Source organism: Schistocerca gregaria, chromosome 3 (genome assembly GCF_023897955.1).
Source record: "Schistocerca gregaria isolate iqSchGreg1 chromosome 3, iqSchGreg1.2, whole genome shotgun sequence".
Classification (NCBI taxonomy): domain Eukaryota; kingdom Metazoa; phylum Arthropoda; class Insecta; order Orthoptera; family Acrididae; genus Schistocerca; species Schistocerca gregaria.
The window spans coordinates 936315007-936341205 of NC_064922.1; the positions used below are offsets into that span (position 1 = coordinate 936315007).

Genomic DNA, 26199 nt, shown 5'->3' on the forward strand with positions numbered 1-26199 from the left:
CTCACCCTCTTTGTCCTCCTGGATTACCAAAGGGAATCTTCTTTATCACCTCAGACTCTTCCATTCTTGCCACATGACCTGCCCATCTTATCATTACTGATCGTATGATTTTTGCTCCAGGAGCATTGGCATATATAGTGTACAATGCTACATTGTACCTTTTCCTCCATTTGTCTCTGTCATATGCAGGACAAATTATTGTCCTCAAAACTTTCCTCTCAGATCCATCGTGCAGCTTTGCATCGGTTTCCATCATGGGCAATGTTTCCGAAGCATAAGTGAGATCTGGTCTAACAGGGGTTTTATAAATAGTGAATTTTATGCCTTATTTACTGATATTAGCCTAATCTTAATTTCAGTTGAGATGTCATTAAAGCAAGTTACTGTGGAACCAAAATACTTGAAGCTATCAACTCTTTCAAATGTGTATCCATTCGCACTAAAAGTTGACGGCATATTGCATTGATATGCTTTCCCATAGGCCATGTATTTAGTTTATCTTCATTTATGATAAGACCCATCTTCTTACTTGCGTGACTTAAGGTTGTCTGAAAGCTTCTTTCAGTGTTAGTACTGTCCATGCTATGATGCCTACGTCATCTGCACTGACTTGCAGAAGATGGTGCTCCTGGTCTGTAGGCCTGCTCCCTGATCACCTTGTCGAGTGCTACATTAAATAATAAGCATGCTAATGCATCTCCTTGATGTTGTCCATTTTTTTATTTCCTCAAACTTGAATCCAGCTTCTTACGAAAGACATCATCATTTTAATCATTCTTATGAGTTTTCCACACATCATCTCCTGTAAGACATGGAACAACTTGTTTCTATTGGCACTATCGTATGCAGCCTTAAAGTCAATAAAGAAGTGATGTGTTCCAATTCTATAAGCAGTTTTCTCCGAAATCTGGCACAGGTTGAAAATATTGTCTATTATTGACCTTCCTCGTAGAAATCCGCTTTGGTCCCTAAAATCTCACTGCTATCAATTACAGGCTTCAACCAGCTTTCTGTACATACTGTTATGTGAGCTTCACTGATTTTCATGAGCACTTCAGACTCTTGCACTTTGTTGTGAAGGTTTTCGCAGTTTACCATTTGGATTTTATACTCTCACTGTGGGAGGCATTTCTTTCGATCTTACACTAATACTTCTGGGTTTCCTACAGCTATTGTTATGTGGATTAGATGGAGAGTTGCCTAATCTAAGAAACTCTTGTGTGCTCCCCACACCCAGTCAGCTACCTGAGTAACAGCCTGATGTTTACTGCACACCTGGCGTATTTAGGGGGACCCAACGGTTCTGAGCCCTATGGCGCAAGTCCAGGAAGTTGCAGTCTAGCTTGTCACAGAACCTTTCAAGTCCCTGGTTCAGTCCTTCCACTCAGTTCAGAACTGAAGGACTACAATCAGCTCTGGGAATGCTGCACATTGTGAGTTTTGTTGAAACCCCGTGCACAAGGTTGGTCTTCCCAACCTTCTCTGCCAGTCCCTGGAATGGCCCAAGAATGACCTTGGAGTCCAGACACAGGCATAATTTGTTCCAAAATCTGCAGTTGGTTGCACCCTGTTCACTCAATGGCTGCCGGAATAGCCTCCTCATATGCTGAATGAGTCCTCAGGCATACACAAATAGTGCATCTGGTGCCCTTTCCTGTCCCTTGCTGCCATTTCCCTAAGGGGTACTATCCTACACTGTACGTTTGAACTGACACCAATGAGACCCTACCCTTTTGCATTTGCCTCCCCAGACAAAAAAGGTTTTTCCAAAACAGGTGAAGTGAATCCCACTGCCTATGTGACCAGACAGTGCGTATTATCCTTTATATTATGTACCTATGAAATTTTTGTCTGTTTGTGTGGGGAAGGGGATACATCAACAGTTTTATCATATTTCATTATGATTGTCTTTTTTCCATCATTTAGCATAGTAGTCAGACAGCCACATTTATCTGAAATGCAGCTTTAAATACTTTTGTGCTATTACTGCTGATATATTGTTTAGTCCTAGATGAAATGTGAACCATGGGAGAAATAAAGATAATTGTGCACCATATAGCGGAGACATTGATCTGTAGACAGTTCGATAAACAAGTTATGGACCTGGTAGTGCAGCTGTTTGGTCACCTCCTCGTTCAGAGGGAACAAACATGCACAGCTACATTGTCCCATTGCTCGTAAGGTGAAGGAAATGGTTGATGTGCAGGACATAGGAAATGGATTGGTCAACTATGGCAGAATGACAGCCCCAACGATGCAGCCACTGTTGATAGGCCTTTGTATTGTAGGAAGCATATAGAAGAATCTCCCCCTATGAACTGCACCAATGTGGGGCGGATCAAGTGTCCCAACAATAGGGACACCCATACTATAGGTGAATCTACAACACAGCAGTGGAGAGGCCAGATGAATGTGTTCCTGAAGTAGTTGGAGGGCCACTGTATGGATCATTGACTGATCTAGCCTTGTAGCCTTAGCCAACACGAATTTGATGTGTTGGTCCTGTGAACAGCTGAAAGCAAGGGGAAACTACATCCATAATTTTTTCCTGAGGGTATGCAACTCTTCTTTATGGATAAACAATGGTGGCACATCCTTTTAGGTAAAATATTCTGGAGGTGAAATAGTCCCCCATTCAGATCTCCAGGTGGGGATGTCATCACCAGAAAAAACGAAACTGACATTCTAAGGATTGAAGTGTGGAACATTAGATCCCTTAATCAGGTAGGGACATTAGGGAATTTTAAAAGGGATTTGATAGGTTGAAGTTGGGATATTGTGAGAACTAGTGAAGTGTGGTGGCAGGGGGAACAAGACTTCTGGTTGGATGAGTACGGGTTATGAATTCAACACCAAATGGAAATAAATCAGGAGTAGGTCTAATGATGGACAACAAGATAGGAATGTGGGTAAACTTCTATTATCAGCATAGTGAATGCATTATCGTAGCCAAAATAGACATGAAGCCACTACATCGGTATACGTTTATATGCTAACTACCTCTGCAGATAATGAAGAAATTGAAAGAATGTGTGATGAGATAAAATAAATTATACAGTTAGTCAAGGAAGATAAAATTTTAATTGTAATGGATCACTGGAATTAGGAGTAGGAAAAGAAAGAAGAGGAAAAGTTGTAAAAGTGGTTTAAGAATCATTAAGAAGGTTGTATGCGTGGAAGAGACCTGGAGGCCCTAGGAGATTTCAGATTGATTACACACTGATCGTCCAGAACATTATGATCTCTGACCTAGTAGTGCCACTTGGCAAGGAATGACTGCTATCTCTCTCTCTCTCTCTCACACACACACACACACACACACACACACACACACACACACACACACACACATGCACACACATGTTGCATGTAATATCAATGTGTGTGCTGCCTGTGTGCAGAATGGGGAAAGCGTGCGATCTGTCAAAGTTTGTCTGAGGGCAGATTGAGATGACATGGAGGCTTGGCATGAGCATTTTGAAAACTGCACAACATGTCAGGTATTCGAGGAGTGTCTTCAACACATGAGGAAACCAAGGTGAAACCACATCCAGATGTCATGGGGTTCGGCCACCACCCTTCATTACAGATTTCAGACACCATAGACTAGGTGGACTGTGGTGGAACTAACATCAGATTTTAATGTTGCACAGAGTACAAGTGTGTCTGAACTCTCAGTGCACCAAACACTTGTAACAATGAGCCTCCGCATGTGCCAATGTTAACACCATGACATAGGCAACTACATCTGAAATGGCAATGTGACCATTGCCACTGGACATTGGCACAATGAGAGGGCACAAATCCATTGTGTTCTGAGGGAACAGCTCCTTGTCATGTTTACTGCAGGATGAAGGCAAGCTGTTGGTGGCACCATTGTTTCAGTGACTGCTTCACACCCTGTACCGTCTGGACCCTCCCCACCATCATCAGCTTTTCTGAATTGTGCACGTGGGAACTCTCCCTACAGTATGTCCTACATTCCTGCAAGCATCCTAGCTCCAACATTCATTAGTCATTGTCCTTTACCCACCTATGCCCTTCCCTGCCCCATTCCAGCACTACGCAGCCCTCTATTCCACCAAACTATAGTCTTTTTACTTCTCTCCTTTTCTGCTACCCTCCCCTCTGGCTCTCCATCTAACCTCACAACTAGCCTAGCTGCCCTACCTTGTCCCCACCTTCTCCCCAAATGCTCCCACAAGCAGCACTTTATCGTCTCCTACCCCTACCCTGCTTCAATCGCTTAATAAAGGCAATGCCTCCAGTCCATATTGTATACCAGTCAGGTTCCTTTCAGAGTATGCTGTTACAATAGCTCCATATTTAGTGATTATATACAACCACTCACTCACAGTAAGTTCTGTACCTAAAGGCTGGAAAATTGTTCAAGTCACACCAATACCCAAAAAAGGAAACAGTAATCTTCTAAATTACAGGCCCATGTTACTAACATCGATTTGCAGTAGGGTTTTGGAACATATACTGTGTTCGAACATTATGAATTACCTCGAATAAAACGATTTATTGACACACAGTCAGTTTGAATTAAAAAAACATAATTCTTGTGAAATACAAGTAGCTCTTTGTACTCATGAAGTAATGGATGCTATCGACAGAAGATGTCAAATTGATTCCATATTTTTAGATTTCCAGAAGGCTTTCAATGCCATTCCTCACAAGCATCTTCAAACTGTGTGCCTATGGAATATCGCCTTAGTTGTGCGACTGGATTCATGATTTCCTGTCAGAAAGGTATCAGTTCATAGCAATAGACAGAAAGTCATAGAGTAAAATAGAAGTCAAGTCCAGCATTCCCTAAGGAAGTGTTATATGCCCTCTATTGTTCCTGATCTATATTAACGACATAGGAGACAATCTCAGTAGCTATCTTAAATTGTTTGCAGATGATGCTGTCATTTGCAGTCTTATAAAGTCATCAGATGACCACAACAAATTGCAAAATGACTTAGATAAGATATCTGTATGGTGTGAAAAGTGGCAATTGACCCTGGATAAAGGAAAGTGTGAAGTTATTCACATCAGTAATAAAAGAAATCAGTTAAATTTCAATTACGCGATAACTCATGCAAATCTTAAGGCTGTAAATTCAACTAAATACTTAGGGATTACAATTACAAGTAACCTAAATTTGAACGATCACATAGATAATGTTTTGTTTAGACCAAACCAAAGACTGTGATTCATTGGCAGAACACTTAGAAGGAGCAACAGGTCTACTAAAGAGACTGCTTACACCATGCTTGTGCGCCCTGTTCTGTGGTACTGCTGTGCGGTGTGGGATCTGCATCAGATGGGATCATTTCTACAACTACCTTTCTATGTTTCACCTGCCCCCTTTAGACGGATTCCGTTTCCTGAGACCCTCTAACCTAAAAAAAAACTGCCCAGTCCTTTCCACACAGCCCCTGCTACCCATGTAGCTGCTTCCTGTGTATTGTGGACTCCTGACCTATTAAGCAGAACCCGAAAAACCTCCGCTTGATGGCGCATGTCAAGGAATCTGCAGCCTACACGGTCACAGTTTACTTCCTTTTGTTCCAGCTTCTTGTGATCTCTTGATGAAGAGACATGATATAATAAGTTCCGTAGTGATACAGTGAAGTTATTCAACAATTGATGATTTAACTTTTGAAACTGCCAATTTATTGGCATTTATGGAAAGGAAAACACTCTCATACTTTCACGTGTAACATTTTGCGTGTGTAATGGGACTTACTGCCTTGCAAATCGTTCTGATAAATTAATTAAGCTGCATTAAAGTGTTGCTAGGCAACGTAATCAACATAGTGATACATGTCTCAATTAGAACTGAACCTCGATATTTTAAATAAACTTTCAGTTCATTTTTTTCAAAATCAGTACTTGTCTCAAAATTAACTTTCAACTTAGTGCATTAAGTCCAAGAGCATTGGCAAATATTGTATCGATTTACAGGACAGCTCGATTATGTACTGGTATGTAACGTATTTTAAATCGAGTGCTTAAGTTTCAGTTTTCCCGAATGGGCTAAATGACTCTTTTGTAGTAACGTGATCTCACGTAAAGTCTAACTACAACTGGATTTGTGTCCATCCAAGTCAAAATCATAAAAAGACAAAATTCGCCACACAGGTCGACAAACGGTAAACGCGCGCTTTTGCACTCTTAAGTGGTAACTTGTCTCAGAGTAAAAGCCACACATAAATTCACACCTTTTTTATGCATACAAAAATCAAAACAGCTTTATATATAAAAAGATAAATTATGACATGCAATTACTAATTAAACATTTCTGATTCTGAATAAACTGCAAGAACTTGTATTTTATAATCAATAAAACTTATTGCCTGAGAGAAACTATTAATTTGCTAAAACGGATTCAGATTACTGTCAACTTGTGTCTGGACGATGACATCACAAATCAACACTTGCTTGGAGTGAACGAAATACCTGTACTGAAAAGTACTGTCCATTGAGTGATTTACTGACTTTTACGACAAATTTGGTACCCCTTGCATCGCTACAGCAGAACTGCCTGAGCCTCTGATTCAGACCCTCCATTCAGCGGGTACACTAAAGAACCACAGTCGGTTTTGCCGACATGCTGCAGATGGTGAACTCCACCTTAATCTCGCAAGCAAGACTGTCAGTCTTTACCATTTTCGCTAGCTGATCAAAGCCAGAGAGAATCTCCTCCAATCCAAAGTGACACACATCATTGGTACTAGCATGGGCCACCACCTGCAGTTGACTGCGCTCTGCATGCTTCATGGGATCCGGAAGCACCTTTTCCACATCTGGAATGACTCCCCCTGGTATGCACATGAAGTGCACGCTGGCTTCCTTCCCCTCCTTGACAGCCATGTTCCTAAGGGGCCCCATTACGTGCCAAATGTTGGAGCTCCCAACTACCAGCAAACCGACCCTTTGTGTATGCCCAGACATTGTGGGGCAAGAAGCTTCCTCTGCAACAGTGCAGACGACTGCATCCGGCTCAGGAAACTTATGTCAGCCACAGAAAATGCCCAAAACCTGTTTGTCAAACGAGCTGGGGAGACCTTATGATCAGCCCCTGGGAAAGTCTTTCACTGCCTGCCAGACTTTGCAATGATCTCCCATTCGACCACGGATGAGGGATCAACCTCAGTGCAGGCAGTACCTGAGGCAGTGGACTGATCAGGGGACACATGGAACGGGCTCGATGTCCCTCGCATACCTGTGTCCGACCCCCACACAGAGATGCCCCTTGGCAGCAGCCTCAAGCTGTGTGACAGAAGCCAACACAACCTGGAGCTGTGAGTGAAGGTTCAACAACTCAGCTCGCATCTGTACACAGCAATCACAGTTTCCATCCCTTACTGAAGTCAATCCTGTCTGAAGTTCTTAAAAATATGTAATAAATGAATGGTGTACTCACCTTATTAGCAGCAGGAAATCGTGGTGCTCTCTCACTGACGGTCTAACCGACACTGACCTGTTCTAACAAAACAAACAAAAGGCTGTACAACACAAGGTTTAATACAAGGGTCAATAACAACGTCAGTTCTCTATGGTACACTGTTATTAAAACAAAAAGTTGTGCCTAGTAAGCCCTCAAACACGCAAGAAATTACAAAAATAAACTAGTAACTCCTTGCTGCGTTGGCCCTCTGATGTCGAATGCCTGTGCTCAAGCCACCCAGGTGTGGACTACATGTTTTGTGGTGACGAGAGATACCTGACATCAATGTGGCTTCACCTAGTGTCTCCTGACAGGAGTCTGGTGGTGGCTGGGGTAGTCAGCAGATCTGCTGTACTGTGGCTCCAAGCCCCGGGGATGAACCTTGTGCGAGAGGTTGCTGCCCCGGTCTAGTCTAGAACCCACAGCTGTAACAGGCTGTGCCCCATCATCTAGAGTACCCTGGCTTAGTGGTAGTGCTGCTTGTCTTGGAATGCCTCTGTTTCAAAATTCACAGTTATTGATACTACCCTGGGATTTATTTATTGCAATATTGCCGGCATCCCTGTAACATACTTCATAAAATAGTTCTAGCCGTGGTGTGGTGGCACCATCACGCCCACTCTGCCTATTACCACTGTGTGTTGCAGGTTTCCTATAGCACAGCTAACCAAGCTCTCAATCCCTTTGTGTACATGTTGCTATAGCCTAAATGTCACCACACTACACTTACCAGCCAGTGGTAGCTAACAGATGTTCTGCGGGGTTCTTAAAATTCCATCTAAGACTATATAGTGGCTCAACAGTGCAACCTCTCTGGTCAAAATCTGTTACTGCAACAGCTTCCCAGCATTTCACTTCAGATAAATTCATCCATCTTCTAATCTGCACCCACACTATTTGCAGTATCTCCCGTCTTTGATTCTGTCATGCTCTCACCCTGCCAGTAACTAACCACCTCACAATTTTGTTGTGCTGCTACAGATACCTGTCCCTACCCAAGGCACTGAGAGATCACTGATGTTATATTTATATCCCTTTCCTTTGCTGTGCCTCCATTCACCCACACCTCCCTGGTGTATGCCCCAGCCGTCCGTCCGCCTGGACTTGGCATGGGAACCCAAGGACTCGGTTCCGCATGTGGCCCTCCGTCGCCGTTTTCTTGCGCTCCTCGCCTCATTTTCAGGCTGTGAGCCTGTCTACACTGATGGTTCCCTGGTGGATGGTCGTACTGCCTACGCTTTTGCTCACGCTGCCCATGTTGAACAGCGCTCCTTGCCGGCTGGCTGCCGTATTTTTACTGCAGAGCTGGTGGCTATATTGCGCGCTCTTGAGCATATGCGTTCCTGCTCAGGTACGTCCATCATCATCTGCAGTGACTCCCTGAGCAGCTTCCAGGCTATCAACTGCTGCTATACCTCTTCTCCTCTGGTATCCTTTATTCAGGAGTCTGTTTTTGTCATTACCCGCTCTGGTCGTTCAGTGGTCTTGGTTTGGACGCCAGGTCACGTTGGCATCCCGGGGAATGAACGTGTCGACAAGCTGGCCAAAGGGGTGATCGACGCCCCCACTTTGGAGATCGGCCTCCCGGCTCGTGATCTACAGCTGGCGTTGCGCCATAAGGTGCTTCGGTTGTGGCATGACGAGTGGCGTAGCCTGACTTCGCCGAATAAACTGCGGGCTGTTAAGAGGACGACCGATGTGTGGCGGTCCTCCCTGCGGGCTTCTCGCAGGGACTCTGTCATCCTGTGTCGGCTCCGCATCGACCATACCTACCTGACGCACGGACATCTTTTGCGTCAGGAGGATCCCCTCCTGTGTCATTGTGGGTCCCAGTTGACAGTCGCCCACATTTTGTTGGTGTGTCCTCACCTGCGCACCCTCCGGCAGACTTTTAATCTCCCGGGCACGTTGCCTTTGGTTTTATGCGACGATGCCTCCATAGCTGACGACGTTTTAAATTTTATCCGTGGTAGTCCTTTTTATGGTTCCAATTAGGGGGGGGACCTGCCCCTTTCCCTTTCTGTGTATCTTGTCCTCGAGTCTCTCATTGGTTGCAGATTTTAATGTGTGTATTCGGATGGTTGTCCTCGAGTCTCTCATTGGTTGCAGATTTTAATGTGTGTAGTCTCTCATTGGTTGCAGATTTTAATGTGTGTATTCGGATGGTTGACTCTTTCCCAATTTTTGTTCCCATGGTCAGTCAACCAGCCTCCGGCCCTCTTCTTTTCTTCCGTTTCTTTCTGTCCGGTGTTCGTCTGTACTCTTCTTGTCTCTAGTGTTCACTGCCACATTGGTGTTTTTCAGTGACTGGGGAGAGGGGCATCTCCTCCCTCCTTAGGGGTTTTACCTGTTCCGTAAATTTTGATTCGCCTGTTTTTGGAATTGGGGACTGATGACATTAGCTGTTTAGTCTCCCTTAAACATCCCGACAACCACCACCTCCATTCACGCCCCACTTGCTCCTCTTCCCAGCATCACCTGACACAACCCCTCACTCCAGTTGGTCTAAAGCACTGGATAGTTGTTTTGTATGTGTATAGGTGTTTAATTGATGAAAGGAGAAAATATAAAAATGCAGTAAATGAAGCAAACAAAAAGGAATACAAATGTCTCAAAAATGAGGTCGACAGGAAGTGCAAAATGGCTAAGCAGGGATGGCTAGAGGATAAATGTAAGGATGTAGAGGCTTATCTCACTAGGCGTAAGATAGATACTGACTACAGGAAAATTAAAGAGACCTTTGGAGATAAGAGAACCACTTGCATGAATATCAAAAGCTCAGATGGAAACCCAGTTCTACGCAAAGAAGGGAAAGCAGAAAGGTGGAAGGAGTATATAGAGGGTCTATACAAGGGCGATGCACTTGAGGACATATTATGGAAATGGAAGAGGATGTAGATGAAGATGAAATGGGAGATATGATATTGCGTGAAGAGTTCGACAGAGCACTGAAAGACCTGAGTCGAAACAAGGCCCCCGGAGTAGACATCATTCCATTAAAACTACTGACGGCCTTGGGAGAGCCAGTCCTGACAAAATTCTACCATCTGGTGAGCAAGATGTATGAAACAGGCGAAATACCCTCAGACTTCAAGAAGAATATAATAATTCCAATCCCAAAGAAAGCAGGTGTTGACAGATGCGAAAATTACCGAACAATCAGTTTAATAAGCCACAGCTGCAAAATACTAACACGAATTATTTACAGACGAATGGAAAAATGTATAGACGCTGACCTTGAGGAAGATCAGTTTGGATTCCGTAGAAATGTTGGAACACGAGAGGAAATACCGACCTTACGACTTATCTTAGAAGAAAGATTAAGGAAAGGCAAACCTATGTTTCTAGCATTTGTAGACTTAGAGAAAGCTTTTGACAATGTTGACTGGAATACTCTCTTTCAGATTCTGAAGGTGACGGGTAAAATACAGGGAGCGAAAGGCTATTTACAATTTGTACAGAAACCAGATGGCAGTTATAAGAGTCGAGGGACATGAAAGGGAAGCAGTGGTTGGGAAGGGAGTAAGACAGGGTTTTAGCCTCTCCCCGATGTTATTTAATCTGTATATTGAGCAAGCAGTAAAGGAAACAAAAGAAAAATTTGGAGTAGGTATTAAAATCCATGGAGAAGAAATAAAAACTTTGAGGTTTGCCAATGACATTGTAATTCTGTCAGAGACAGCAAAGGACTTGGAAGAGCAGTTGAATGGAATGGACAGTGTCTTGAAAGGAGGATATAAGATGAATATCAACAAAAGAAAAATGAGGATAATGGAATGTAGTCGAGTTAAATCACGTGATGTTGAGGGAATTAGATTAGGAAATGAGGCACTTAAAGTAGTAAAGGAGTTTTGCTATTTGGGGAGCAAAATAACTGATGATGGTCGAAGTAGAGAGGACATAAAATGTAGACTGGTAATGGCAAGGAAAGCGTTTCTGAAGAAGAGAAATTTGTTAACATCGAGTATAGATTTAAGTGTCAGGAAGTCTTTTCTGAAAGTATTTGTATGGAGTGTAGCCATGTATGGAAGTGAAACATGGACGATAAATAGTTTGGACAAGAAGAGGATAGAAGCTTTCGAAATGTGGTGCTACAGAAGAATGCTGAAGGTTAGATGGGTAGATCACATAACTAATGAGGAAGTATTGAATAGGATTGGGGAGAAGAGAAGTTTGTGGCACAACTTGACTAAAAGAAGGGATCGGTTGGTAGGACACGTTCTGAGGCATCAAGGGATCACCAATTTAGTATTGGAGGGCAGCGTGGAGGGTAAAAATCGTAGAGGGAGACCAAGAGATGAATACACTAAGCAGATTCAGAAGGATGTAGGTTGCAGTAGGTACTGGGAGATGAAGAAGCTTGCACAGGATAGAGTAGCATGGAGAGCTGCATCAAACCAGTCTCAGGACTGAAGACCGCAACAACAACAACAACAGGTGTTTGTTGGTTAGCTCTAAGCTATATGGTGAATGATTCTCTTTACTCCTTCCATTATATATTTGTTATTGGATTTTTAATTGAATATTATTTAAATATATGACTGTCACTGCTTTAATGCATTGGAAGGAAAAATTTTTTAAACTTAAATTTCACTGTTCCCACAAGAAATTTATTTAGGTGCCAATAATGCTTGAAAATAAGTGCTCTGAACTCAAGCTATGCGCAGTCCATCCATTCTTAATCCAACCACTATTGTCACAGAGCTCCCCAATAATAAATCCTGTTCGTATTTTATTACGCAGATTGTTGTATGGAGGTCAGCAACCACAGGTCTCATGGGTCTACCCATTGCAAATCTTCTTATCAGCACACAGAAAGATATGTTCATGGGGCGGGCATGCGCTTATTACAGCACTACTATGCATTTATTCTCTGCTCTCAGTTTCTCTACTTTCTTTCCTGCCTGTGCACACTCTGTGTAATGAAAAGTGCTCAATGACCTTTACTTCAGTGAACACTAATTCAGGTACTCACTTTTGTGGTACGTATACTAAAAATGGAACGTTACAGAGAAGATCAGCATGGCCCCTCCACAAGGACGATATGCAAAATTGTGTAGTGTTCCATATTTACCTCAGCCACATACCACTGCACACCATCAGAGATCCATTAAGCCGCCTTCTACCCAGGCAACCAACTCTTCCCATAAGTAAGGAAAAGGCCACAAAAAATGTTGCCCTAAATCGAAGAAAGTGGCAATTAAACCATTATATCGGCAAGCACTCCCCCTTTCCAGTGGTGATATTATTGTTGGGGATATTGATATTCCCACGGAGGAACTGTAGAGCTAGGCACTGTCTAATGTTTCTTTGATCTCTTATGTAACATTATTGCCAAGGGCAAAGGACAAGGACTACTATCAATGGCTCCCAGAGGTACTTCTACACTCCTGGAAATGGAAAAAAGAACACATTGACACCGGTGTGTCAGACCCACCATACTTGCTCCAGACACTGCGAGAGGGCTGTACAAGCAATGATCACACGCACGGCACAGCGGACACACCAGGAACCGTGGTGTTGGCCGTCGAATGGCGCTAGCTGCGCAGCATTTGTGCACCGCCGCCATCAGTGTCAGTCAGTTTGCCGTGGCATACGGAGCTCCATCACAGTCTTTAACACTGGTAGCATGCCGCGACAGCGTGGACGTGAACCGTATGTGCAGTTCACGGACTTTGAGCGAGGGCGTATAGTGGGCATGCGGGAGGCCGGGTGGACGTACCGCCGAATTGCTCAACACGTGGGGCGTGAGGTCTCCACAGTGCATCGATGTTGTCGCCAGTGGTCGGCGGAAGGTGCACATGCCCGTCGACCTGGGACCGGACCGCAGCGACGCACGGATGCACGCCAAGACCGTAGGATCCTACGTAGTGCCATAGGGGACCGCACCGCCACTTCCCAGCAAATTAGGGACACTGTTGCTCCTGGGGTATTGGCGAGGACCATTCGCAACCGTCTCCATGAAGCTGGGCTACGGTCCCGCACACCGTTAGGCCGTCTTCTGCTCACGGCCCAACATCGTGCAGCTCGCCTCCAGTGGTGTCGCGACAGGCGTGAATGGAGGGACGAATGGAGACGTGTCATCTTCAGCGATGAGAGTCGCTTCTGCCTTGGTGCCAATGATGGTCGTATGCGCGTTTGGCGCCGTGCAGGTGAGCGCCACAATCAGGACTGCATACGACCGAGGCACACAGGGCCAACACCCGGCATCATGGTGTGGGGAGCGATCTCCTACACTGGCCGTACACCTCTGGTGATCGTCGAGGGGACACTGAATAGTGCACGGTACATCCAAACTGTCATCGAACCCATCGTTCTACCATTCCTAGACCGGCAAGGGAACTTGCTGTTCCAACAGGACAATGCACGTCCGCATGTATCCCGTGCCACCCAACGTGCTCTAGAAGGTGTAAGTCAACTACCCTGGCCAGCAAGATGTCCGGATCTGTCCCCCATTGAGCATGTTTGGGACTGGATGAAGCGTCGTCTCACGCGGTCTGCACGTCCAGCACGAACGCTGGTCCAACTGAGGCGCCAGGTGGAAATGGCATGGCAAGTCGTTCCACAGAACTACATCCAGCATCTCTACGATCGTCTCCATGGAAGAATAGCAGTCTGCATTGCAAGGTGGATATACACTGTACTAGTGCCGACATTGTGCATGCTCTGTTGCCTCTGTCTATGTGCCTGTGGTTGTGTCAGTGTGATCATGTGATGTATCTGACCCCAGGAATGTGTCAATAAAGTTTCCCCTTCCTGGGACAATGAATTCACGGTGTTCTTATTTCAATTTCCAGGAGTGTATATTGCAGTGCAACATAAACAGATACTGATCACATTTGGAAGAATTGAGGCCCCTGATCCAGGAGAAACTGTTGTGCATCTTCTTACAAGAAAACCATTTTAAAGTCATTGGCAAACTGGTATTAAGGGGCTACCACCCATACAGGTATAGTGATGTTTCTGGATATAGAGCTAAGGGTGGAGTGACTGTTTTCATCAGTGACTGGGGCAACTCCTTTCCTATTCCTGCTACGGCTGTACAAGAAGTTGCAGTGGAAGTTCTCACACCAGTACACCTTACAATGTACTCTTCATATGTTTCACTTCATCATGACTCATTGGATGCAAATGCTCTGACAGAGCTCTTTCGGGCACTCCCTTGCTTGTTCCTCCTTATGGTTGACTACAGTACACATAACATACTGTGGGGCTCAGCTACCGCATGTCCCAGAAATCGAATTATTGACCACCTTGTCCATTAAGGGAGTATCTGCCTTTGCTTGGTCAGACGGCACTTTTCTACAGTTACAAGCTCGTCTTCAGCTATTGACCTTTGTTTTGTCCCCAAACTCAGTTCAGTGGTAAGTCGTCGCAGATTTTCATTCTATTATTGACCACCTTGTGATATGGATCCACATGCTGACTTGGACAGTGGTTGACAGATGATCGCAAAAATGGATGCTCCAAAGGGCAAAATGCTTGTGTTACAGTCAGCAGGCCACCTTTGCACAACAGGAATGTGTCCAGGAGATAGTGGACCGCTTCACCTGTGTGATCCACAGAGCCGCTAACACTTCCATTCCCCAGTCTAGCAGCCACCTCAGGCAATGTCCTCTTCCTTGGTGGAAAGAAGAATATCACTTGGCAGTCAGAGTGAGGTGCCTAGCTTTGTGAAACTTCAAACACCACCCAGCTACATAAATTCTTCGTGCCTTCAAGTTCTGTGAGGACACAAGCCAGGCAAGTGATAAAAGACAGAAGAGGAACTCCTGGAAAGAATTTGTGACTTCCATTAATCAGTCCATTTCCTCTGTACAAGTCTGGGAATCAGTAAGGCAGATTTCAGGCAAGGGTGGTACACTTCCACTTATGGCCGTCTTAGAAAATGGAGTATTGTTGGGTGCACCGAAAGACATATCTCAGGTTTTAGCTGAACACTTTTTTACAATAACTGTATCATTCACACAAACTCCTGAGTTCCAGATATTTCATAGGACTTTGGAGTTGAAGAAGTTCTGCTTCTTCTTGTGTGATGTGGAGGTCCACACACACACACACACACACACACACACACACACACACACACACACACACACACACACACACACAGAGAGAGAGAGAGAGAGGGTGGTCCATTGATGGTGACCGGGCCAAATATCTCACGAAATAAGCATCAAACAAAAAACTATAAAGAACTAAACTCGTCTAGCTTGAAAGGGGGAAACCAGATAGCGCTATGGTTGGTGTGCTAGATGGCGCTGCCATGGGTCAAACGGATATCAACTGCATTTTTTAAAAATAGGAACCCTCATTTTTTATTACACACTCGTGTAGTACGTAAAGAAATAGGAATGTTTTAGTTGGACCACTTTTTTCGCTTTGTGATAGATGGCGCTGTAACGTATAACTACTTGGTATCATGTAACATTCTGCCAGTGCGGACGGTATTTACTTCGTGATACATTACCTGTGTTAAAATGGACAGTTTACCAGTTGCGGAAAAGGTCGATATCGTGTTGATGTATGGCTATTGTGATCAAAATGCCCAATGGGCCTGTGCTATGTATGCTGTTCGGTATCCTGGGCAACATCATCCAAGTGTCTGGACTGTTGGCTGGATAGTGATGTTATTTAAGGAAACAGGAAGTGTTCAGCCACATGTGAAACGTCAACCACGACCGGAAACAAATGATGATCCCCAATTAGGGGTTTTAGCTGCTGTTGCGGATAATCCGCACATCAGTAGCAGACAAATTGCACGAGAATCGGGAATCTCAAAAACGTCAGTGTTGAGAATGCTACATCAACATCGATTGCACCCATACCATATTTCTATGCACCAGGAATTGCATGGCAACAACTTTGAATGTTGTGTACAGTTCTGCCACTGGGTACAAGAGAAATTACAGGATGATGACAGATTTTTTGCATGTGTTCTATTTAGGGAGGAAGCATCCTTCACCAACATCGGTAAAGTAAACCGGCTTAATATGCACTATTTGGCAACGGAAAATCCACGATGGCTGCGACAAGTGAAACATCAGCGACCTTGGCGGGTTAATGAATGGTGCGGCATTATGGGAGGAAGGAACTGGCCCCCATTTTGTCTTTGGCAATCTAAATGGTGCAGTTTATGCTGATTTCCTACGTAATGTTCTACTGATGTTACTACAAGATGTTTCACTGCATGACAAAATGGTGATGTACTTCCAACATGATGGATGTTCAGCACATAGCTCGCGTGCGGTTGAAGTGGCATTGAATAGCATACTTCATTACAGATGGATTGGTTGTGGAAGCACCATACCATGCCCTGCACATTCACTAGATCTGATGTCCCCGGATTTCTTTCTGTGGGGAAAGTTGAAGGATATTTGCCATCGTTATCCATCGACAATACCTGACAATATGCGTCAGCTATTGTCAATGCATATGCGAACATTACGGAAGACGAACTATTCACTGTTGAGAGGAATGTCGTTACACATATTGCCAAATGCATTGAAGTTGACGGACATCATTTTGAGCATTTATTGCATAATGTGGTATTTACACGTAATCACACGGTAACAGCATGCATTCTCAGAAATGATAAGTTCACAAAGGTACATGTATCACATTGGAACAACCGAAATAAAATGTTCTAATGTACCTACATTCTGTATTTTAATTTAAAAAACCTACCTGTTACCAAATGTTAGTCTAAAATTGTGAGCTATATGTTTGTGACTATTACAAAACGAAAAAAGTGGTCCAACTAAAACACATATATTTCTTTACCTGCTATACGAATATGTAATAAAAAATGGGAGTTCCTTTTTTTAAAAAATGCAGTTGATATCCGTTTGACCTATGGCAGCGCCCTTGAAGCTAGACAAGTTTTGTTCTTTGTAGTTTTTTCGTTTGACGCTTATTTCGTGAGATATTTGGCCTATTCACGATCAGTGGACCACCCTGTATATAGTGAAAAAGCATAGGACACCACTCGGGGTGCCAGCCGGTGTGGCCGTGCAGTTCTAGACGCTTCAGTCTGGAACCACGTGATCGCTACGGTCGCAGGTTCGAATCCTGCCTCGGGTATGGATGTGTGTGATGTCCTTAGGTTAGTTAGGTTTAAGTAGTCCTAAGTTCTAGGGGACTGATGACCACAGATGTTAAATCCCATAGTGCTCAGAGCCATTTGAACCATTTGAACTACTTGGGGGTACATTCTTTGTCAGCTTTATGACTGAGGACTTCATGGACCTCTACAACTTCTTTCAATAACATGTTGTTGATGCCTTTTATGATCACTGTATTCATGATGCTCTACTCTCCCTCCGAACTTATAGCAACAACAACATGGCAACTGCAGCTGACTATGAGGCTCAATGGTTGGACCAATAAAATTAGTTTTAGATTCTCACCAGAGGAGACATTATGTCAGTATTAACTGGACTTGTGAATTTTAACCAACTAGAGCCCACAGTGGAGGGCAATATTTTAAATTTTAAGAACAATGTACACTTTCTGGGCCTACTTTTTGACAGGAAATTAATCTACCACATGCACCTGGAAGACTTGCAGAACAAAAAACATAAAATTATGGAGTATTGAGTAGTTTCAAGATACAAACAACTACAGAGAATCATGCAGACATTTAGAATGTTACAGAATTATTGAAGAGAAGATGAGATTGCTTTTCAGAAAACAGTATTACTGGACTTGCTGGAGACCCAATGTAAAAGATACAAGCGGAGTTTGAAAAATATTGAAAAATATGTCTTAACTATTGACCAAATGGGGGAAGAAACATGTTGTTCTGTTATGAATCCAAAGGCTCCATGGTTCAGGTTCCAATGAAAAATACAAAAAGGGATCCCCGGATTAGACTGACTGTTAATTCTGTGAATCTAAAATTTTCTAAAATGCTTGATAAAATATTGAGGAGTTTTACATCTTGGAGGATAGTTTTTCAGTCAGTAACAATTCAATTTTGATTAATAACGTCACTGACATGCCTGTTGCTAATGCTTCCCATCTTGTGTCTTTAGACAGGTGAATGGGCCTGTCATTGAGGCTGTTGATGTGATAAAAGCAAATTACCTAAATTATAAAAGATTATCTCAGCAAGGAATTGTCATATTTATTGAACTTTTAGAATTTGTTCTCAAATGTAAGTACTTTTCGGTTAACTATAAAATTTATAGTCAAAAGAACAGAGTGGCTTTTGCCCCCAGTATTCTGGAAACAGCAGGTATTTTTACCTGTCATGTAGAAAAGAGAATTCTCATTAACCCACAATGCTGTTTGGATAAAATCTCATACCTTAGGTGCTGTCTGGGTGATATACTGCTTTTGATCAATGGAGGGGAATTGGATAAATTGTCATCCAAAAGACCGAAAACACTCTCCCAATGAACAAACAAGACAGAATGACTGAGATGAACATCATAAAATAACTACTCAGAGCTGATGGTTATCACAAAGGCACTGTGAATAAATTAATATGCAAGGAACAGTGCACGATTGCAACAGAGAATGTCACATGGAATGCTAAAAGAGTTACGCCTCTGTATTTCGGCAGTTTATCTCAGAAACTGGCTAACAATTGTAAGCCTTTTAAAGTTGAAGTTACAATTAAATCCATCAACATGCTATGATTTTAATAAAGGGACAGCTTAAAACAGTAATTTGACATATACCATAGAACTGGACTCTAAAAAATTCAGCGTGACACTTGTAATGTGAACTGCACTCTCCAGACTGATACGTCCTTCACGTTGAGGTACAAGGAAAACAGATGCTTTTAGGCTTAATAATTTCAAAAAGTTATTACATTCATGAAAATGGTCACCTTATGGTGGGGACTGATAAAGATCTCACAATTTTGCATATACAAGACAAAGGTAGGAAACTGGATTTATTAGAACAGTTTGAGATATAATGCATTAAACCAACAGCTTACAGATACCCCACAAACAACTTTTCAGAAATTTTGTAAATCCTTTTTAACGTCAGTCTGTGTTTAGTGACTTTAATTACATTTGTACAATTGTCATTCTGCCCTTGGCGGGATTTAAATTTCCAAGCACTCTGGCGAAGTTATGCATCATCTTTGTTCTTTGATATTTCTTTCATTTTGTTCCATCAGCCACTCTTAAAACCTTTCTCCCCTAATGATTCTGGAGGCTTTTTAATTGTCAGTTGCAACTGATGGGTTCATGATACAAGGTTGGAGCAAGGATAAAAGAAGGAGAAATAATTTACATATATAAAAAATAAGATAGGACTTCTTACAGTTGATGTCATACTGTTAGTGTTAGCAAACACAATAATACTTAATTGTTATACTGTTGGCGACAGCAAACACAATCATATTTAATACACTATCTTGAGGGGAAACTGTTCTTCTAAATGCTCAAATGGAAGATAGCCATGCTGATATTCAGAATAACATGGAAACAGAGTGGACAATGTAGTGGTGGACTTACATCCTTGGAAGCCCAGTTTTTGCAGCTGTCAAAGGATATGAACCCTCCATATATTAACACAGACCTTCAATGTCATTACAAGATGCCTGTGCAAGAAAGACTGTTGTGTTGCCAATTCCAGTTAGGTTATATTATCAATGTTAGAGTGATATCTTCTGAACACATGCCACAAGAGATTCGGGAATTGTCTGGATTTTAAGATCCTGAGAAGGTGACATCTTGTCGTTGTATCAAAATTCAATTCTACGCAGCTGGTGTGTGCAACTCTACAACAACAACAACAACAACAACTGAGGAGTGTACAATTCTTCCCAAGTTTGAAGAAGAGGATTAAAATACCATGTCTCATGAATCTGAAAATCATACCATCATCATCATTGGTAGCTGCAGCAGTCATTTCTATCATTTAATGATGTGTCCTCTCCAAATACTGAGCTCAGATATGTCTGTAACTTCTTCTTCCATGAGCAGCAGTCTTAGGTGGCATTTAGCCATTGCAGGGATCACAACCTGCCACTTTCTTGGCGATTGTCATATCATTTTGGAATGGGAGAACCTTACAACAGAGAGAAAAGTGTTGCTTTGTATGTGGAGAGTTGAGGCAGGGTGGGAGAAGGGGGGGAGAGGGTATGGTTGACCAGTCTTTGGTGTTTGTGGCATATTAATATCTGAATGCCTCTCTTAATAGAGTTAAGTTTATCTTTGGCGAGATTGACAAACAATTTTAAGTGAGAGCTGCACTCTGTTTTTGCTGAACACCAGACAGATTGAGGAAAAACTTATAAATTTTATGAAATGAATTTCTAGAAATGCCACATAAAACAAAATTATTAAGTTGGTTAAGTTAGAGATCTGAAGTTGAAGATACAGAATCTCCCATATTTTCAGTTAGAAAAACTGGTAACCCTATCTGTTGATCTTTTGGTGAACCAGCTTTATCTGTACAGTAGGCCCACATTGTACATATGAAAATTCATGACAAGCATTTTCACCGATTTCTCAGATATTCTCTTCCATAGGGGCACGAAATACAGTTTATAGATACCTTTCTAAATCAAGTGCCCATATACATAGATAAAAGGCTAATGTCAATCTTGAAATGCAGAGACTCACCAAAACTATTAGATTTCAAGCCTGAAGTGGGCAAACAGTTTTATGTGAACCTCAAGCCACAGAACATGAGTAAAGAAAATGATGATAATGAAGCCCATGAAGTGTCTGAATAGGTCATAACTGTGTGTGTAACTGTGTTAGTATCTGAACTTTGTTCTAATTCTAGTTGCAAATTAATTACAAACTTTACACCTGTTACCTATTGTCTCTAGCCTATATTTGAAAATTAGTGAAATAATAATAATAATAATAATAATAATAATAACCACAAATATTACTTAAAATTTCATAACATAAAGTAGGTGGATTAGTTTTTCACAGGAAATATAGGATATTGAGATTTAGTTAAAAAAGAAGTCAGACGTATGAGACTCGTGATTTGCCTACAAGACAGATTTTCACAATACTCTGTTGTTCTCAGAAGTTTGTGTCTGTGCTTTGGGCTCTTATCGTACTTACTACCTCATTTATAGATGCAAGGGTAGTAACAAGTTTGTATACACTGCAGATATCTTCTTCAGACGAAACATTCAAATTTGCAATGTAATGTTCAAATATGCTCTTATGTTTTGTGATGTATTTATGTTCAGCAGATGCGGAAAAAGACGATACGTCAAAGGCACTTACTGGATCACAAGAGCTGCCTACTGTGTTTGAAGTGACAGCACTATCTGCTCAGAGCCTTTCTGTCTCTTTCGAGCACCCATTAGAGGAGAATATGGCAACTGCTGAACTTGAGTTGACAGACATTGGTAATTTGCGGTGTCGTGTCTATGGAACAGGCTGTGATGCTGGAACTGTGGCTGAAATGGCTAGCAGAGTTCTCCAGAGGTGAGTGCAGCTAAAAGTTTTGTGGTGTTAGGTTTCAAAAGGCCTCCATTTTTGCCATTTATCAGTATTCTCCATTTCCTTGCTTAAGCTTTTTTATGTGGGAGAGATACTACAGGCTCATGTTCTTTGTAATAATGGCATGAAAATAAATAGATAACCTGTTGAAGGCATATAATTATCACTGTTGCTGGACATTTTCTGTGTTCTACTGATGAATTAATGAGTTGAGTCTTTTGTGTTTAATGTCTGATAATTTGTGTGTAGCTGCAATTTATGTGTAGCTTCCTGTGAGAAGTGGTGGAGGGGGTGGGGGGAGTTTCATGATATAGCAATAAGTTTGATGAATTAAAACATATTTCTATAGGGATCTGTATCTTAAGTTTATTTTATTCTATTCCATAGAAGAGACTAAATTATAGCTACAAATGTTTACAAGAACCTTACTTCAACTTTGTTTGTCTTCTTGAAATAATATCACTGAGAAGAAAAGACACGTTATCATTGACAGCATCTTAAAGAAACATCCTGGCAGATTAAAACTGTGTGCCAGATGGAGACTTGAACTCATTTCTTGGGCAAGTACTTTGCCACTGAGCTACCCAAGCACGATTCGTGACCTGTCTTCACAGCTTTACTTCAGCCAGTTTCTCATCCCTTACCTTCCACACTTCACAGAAGTTTTCCTACAAAACTTCCAAGACTAGTATTCCTAGGGGAAAGGATGTTGTGGAGACATGGTTTAGCCGCAGCCTTCGGAGGTTTCCAGAATGAGTTTTTACTCTGCTGCAGCAGATTGTGTGCTGATTTAAAACTTCCTGGCAGATTAAAATGTGTGCCGGACCAAGAATCAAACTTGAGACCTTTTCCTTCTGCATGGAAGGGCTTTATCATTTATGCATTGTTGCTATCATTTTATAATAACTGACACAGAGATACACCAGAGCAAACTGTAGAACTACACAATTGTGGTCAGCAGTGAAATAGTGCAAAGTGGCAGTTGTTGTGATGAGAAGACTGTGGACACCCCTTCTAGTGCACTGAAAAAATTTACGAGCTCATATGTAGGATATACATTATGTATCCATGAAGGCAGTAGTGTCCATTTAATTATAGATCTGAATATTTTAATATCAGTGTTGAAAGAGATTGCAGCATGGAAGCTTCCCGAAGTTGTAACTACTAGGATGGGAGTACTCTGTGAACTGAAAATTATATGCACAAATGGTGGAACTGATAAGCCATTTTTAACTTCCACCAAATCCTCAGATAATGAACTGTGTGGAGCCAATGTGAGGTCATTATATGGAGTTAAGTGCATGGGGAAAGGTTGTCATAGTGTAAACTACTTTGTGCTCTCTTGAACATACCAAACCCACTAACACAATATGAGTAGTACACTGAAATTGTTGGAAAATACATAGACTCTGTTGCAACGGAATCTATGAAACTGCAGCTGTAGAAGCTGTAAGTGAGAGTGATGGAACAAACATTAGTGTAGCATCTAATGGGTCGTGGCAGAAAAGGGGTCAAACTTCCAAAAATGGATTTACTAGTGCAGTTTCAGGGAGAGCATAAGGGAACAATTGACAGGAATAGGGGAAAGAAATACAGTAGAAGAAGAATGGGTAGCTCTGAGGGATGAAGTAGTGAAGGCAGCAGAGGATAAAGTAGGTAAAAAGACGAGGGCTGCTAGAAATCCTTGGGTAACAGAAGAAATATTGAATTTAATTGATGAAAGGAGAAAATATAAAAATGCAGTAAATGAAGCAGGCAAAAAGGAATACAAACGTCTCAAAAATGAGATCGACAGGAAGTGCAAAATGGCTAAACAGGGATGGCTAGAGGACAAATGTAAGGATGTAGAGGCTTATCTCACTAGGGGTAAGATAGATACTGCCTACAGGAAAATTAAAGAGACCTTTGGAGAGAAGAGAACCACGTGTATGAATATCAAGAGCTCAGATGGCAACCCAGTTCTAAGCAAAGAAGGGAAGGCAGAAAGGTGGAAGGAGTATGTAGAAGGTTTATACAAGGGTGATGTACTTGAGGACAATATTATGGAAATGGAAGAGGATGTAGATGAAGACGAAATGGGTGATACGATACTGCGTGAAGAGTTTGACAGAGCACTGAAAGACCTGAGTCGAAACAAGGCCCCCGGAGTAGACAACATTCCATTAGAACTACTGACGGCCTTGGGAGAGCCAGTCATGACAAAACTCTACCAGCTGGTGAGCAAGATGTATGAGACAGGCGAAATACCCTCAGACTTCAAGAAGAATATAATAATTCCAATCCCAAAGAAAGTAGGTGCTGACAGATGTGAAAATTACCGAACTATCAGTTTAATAAGTCACAGCTGCAAAATACTAACGCGAATTCTTTACAGACGAATGGAAAAACTGATAGATGCGGACCTCGGGGAGGATCAGTTTGGATTCCGTCGAAATGTTGGAACACGTGAGGCAATACTGTCCTTACGACTTATCTTAGAAGAAAGATTAAGAAAAGGCAAACCTACTTTTCTAGCATTTGTAGACTTAGAGAAAGCTTTTGACAATGTTGACTGGAATACTCTTTTTCAAATTCTAAAGGTGGCAGGGGTAAAATACAGGGAGCGAAAGGCTATTTACAATTTGTACAGAAACCAGATGGCAGTCATAAGAGTCGAGGGGCATGAAAGGGAAGCAGTGGTTGGGAAAGGAGTGAGACAGGGTTGTAGCCTCTCCCCGATGTTATTCAATCTGTATATTGAGCAAGCAGTAAAGGAAACAAAAGAAAAATTTGGAGTAGGTATTAAAATTCATGGAGACGAAGTAAAAACTTTGAGGTTCGCCGATGACATTGTAATTCTGTCAGAGACGGCAAAGGACTTGGAAGAGCAGTTGAACGGAATGGACAGTGTCTTGAAAGGAGGATATAAGATGAACATCAACAAAAGCAAAACGAGGATAATGGAATGTAGTCCAATTAAATCGGGTGATGCTGGGGGAATTAGATTAGGAAATGAGACACTTAAAGTAGTAAAGGAGTTTTGCTATTTAGGAAGTAAAATAACTGACGATGGTCGAAGTAGAGAGGATATAATATGTAGACTGGCAATGGCAAGGAAAGCGTTTCTGAAGAAGAGAAATTTGTTAACATCGAATATAGATTTAAGTGTCAGGAAGTCATTTCTGAAAATATTTGTTTGGAGTGTAGCCATGTATGGAAGTGAAACATGGACGATAACTAGTTTGGACAAGAAGAGAATAGAAGCTTTCGAAATGTGGTGCTACAGAAGAATACTGAAGATAAGATGGATAGATCACGTAACTAATGAGGAGGTATTGAATAGGATTGGGGAGAAGAGAAGTTTGTGGCACAACTTGACTAGAAGAAGGGATCGGTTGGTAGGACATGTTTTGAGGCGTCAGGGGATCCCAAATTTAGCGTTGGAGGGCAGTGTGGAGGGTAAAAATCGTAGAGGGAGACCGAGAGATGAGTACACTAAGCAGATTCAGAAGGATGTAGGTTGCAGTAGGTACTGGGAGATGAAGAAGCTTGCACAGGATAGAGTAGCATGGAGAGCTGCATCAAACCAGTCTCAGGACTGAAGACCACAACAACAACAACAGTGCAGTAAGTGTTGATACAGGTAAGGTATTGGATTTTGAAGTTCTCACCAAATATTGCCATTGGTACACCTTAGTAGGTGGCAATGAAGAGAAAAAGTGTTTCCATTGGCCCTTGTGTACAAAGAACCATGAGGAGTCAAGTGGTAGTATGAAGGTAGCAGTTACTATCAATGTTTTTCATTGCTCACAGTCTGAGTAAGGAGTTTAATATATGAAATATATCTGGGGGATGGGATCTGTAAATTCTTCAATACTGTTTTAAAAAGCAAATGCTATGCTGAACTTATTGCAAAGCTTGAAGTGTCAGCCATGTAAAGAAAAGGATGGGAATGTGCCTTCGTCAGCTGAACAAAAAAAAAAAAAAAAAAAAAAAAAAAAAAAAAAAAAAAAAAAAAAAAAAAAAAAAACTTAGAAATACCAAATTATCGGATGGTAAAAGTATGAAATGAAATGCACTGAAAGGCTTACTGTTATTGATGAATATCAGGAATACTACGGCAAAGCCAATAGAAGAATCAACATAATTTGAATTGCATGAGACAAGCAGTGTGTGCAACATACTTTCACAGGCTGTCCATAGACGCTAACTCTGCACAGAATTTGTGCCCACCGCACAGAATTTGTGCCCACCAGCACCAGATACGCGCTGCAAATATAGAAAATCGGAGGCAGCTGGTAAACTACATGCATTCAGACGTAAACATTCTTTAATGTCCTA

General features: G+C 42.0%; 1 protein-coding gene and 1 non-coding gene across 3 annotated transcripts in view; both read left to right on the forward strand.

The window, feature by feature from the left end:
* Nucleotides 1-26199, forward strand: part of LOC126355836 (mediator of RNA polymerase II transcription subunit 1) — a 168864-nt gene that overhangs the window by 39521 nt on the left and 103144 nt on the right. The window contains exon 9 of one of the 2 annotated variants that reach the window (XM_050006289.1): nt 21627-21864. In XM_050006289.1, the coding sequence (XP_049862246.1) occupies nt 21627-21864 (238 nt within the window). Of the gene's footprint in view, nt 1-21623; nt 21865-26199 lie in introns of both variants that reach the window. The other variant, XM_050006288.1, reaches the window with a different exon arrangement.
* Nucleotides 12412-12518, forward strand: LOC126357171 (U6 spliceosomal RNA). The gene has a single exon (XR_007566146.1). It is a non-coding gene; the product is annotated as a U6 spliceosomal RNA (small nuclear RNA).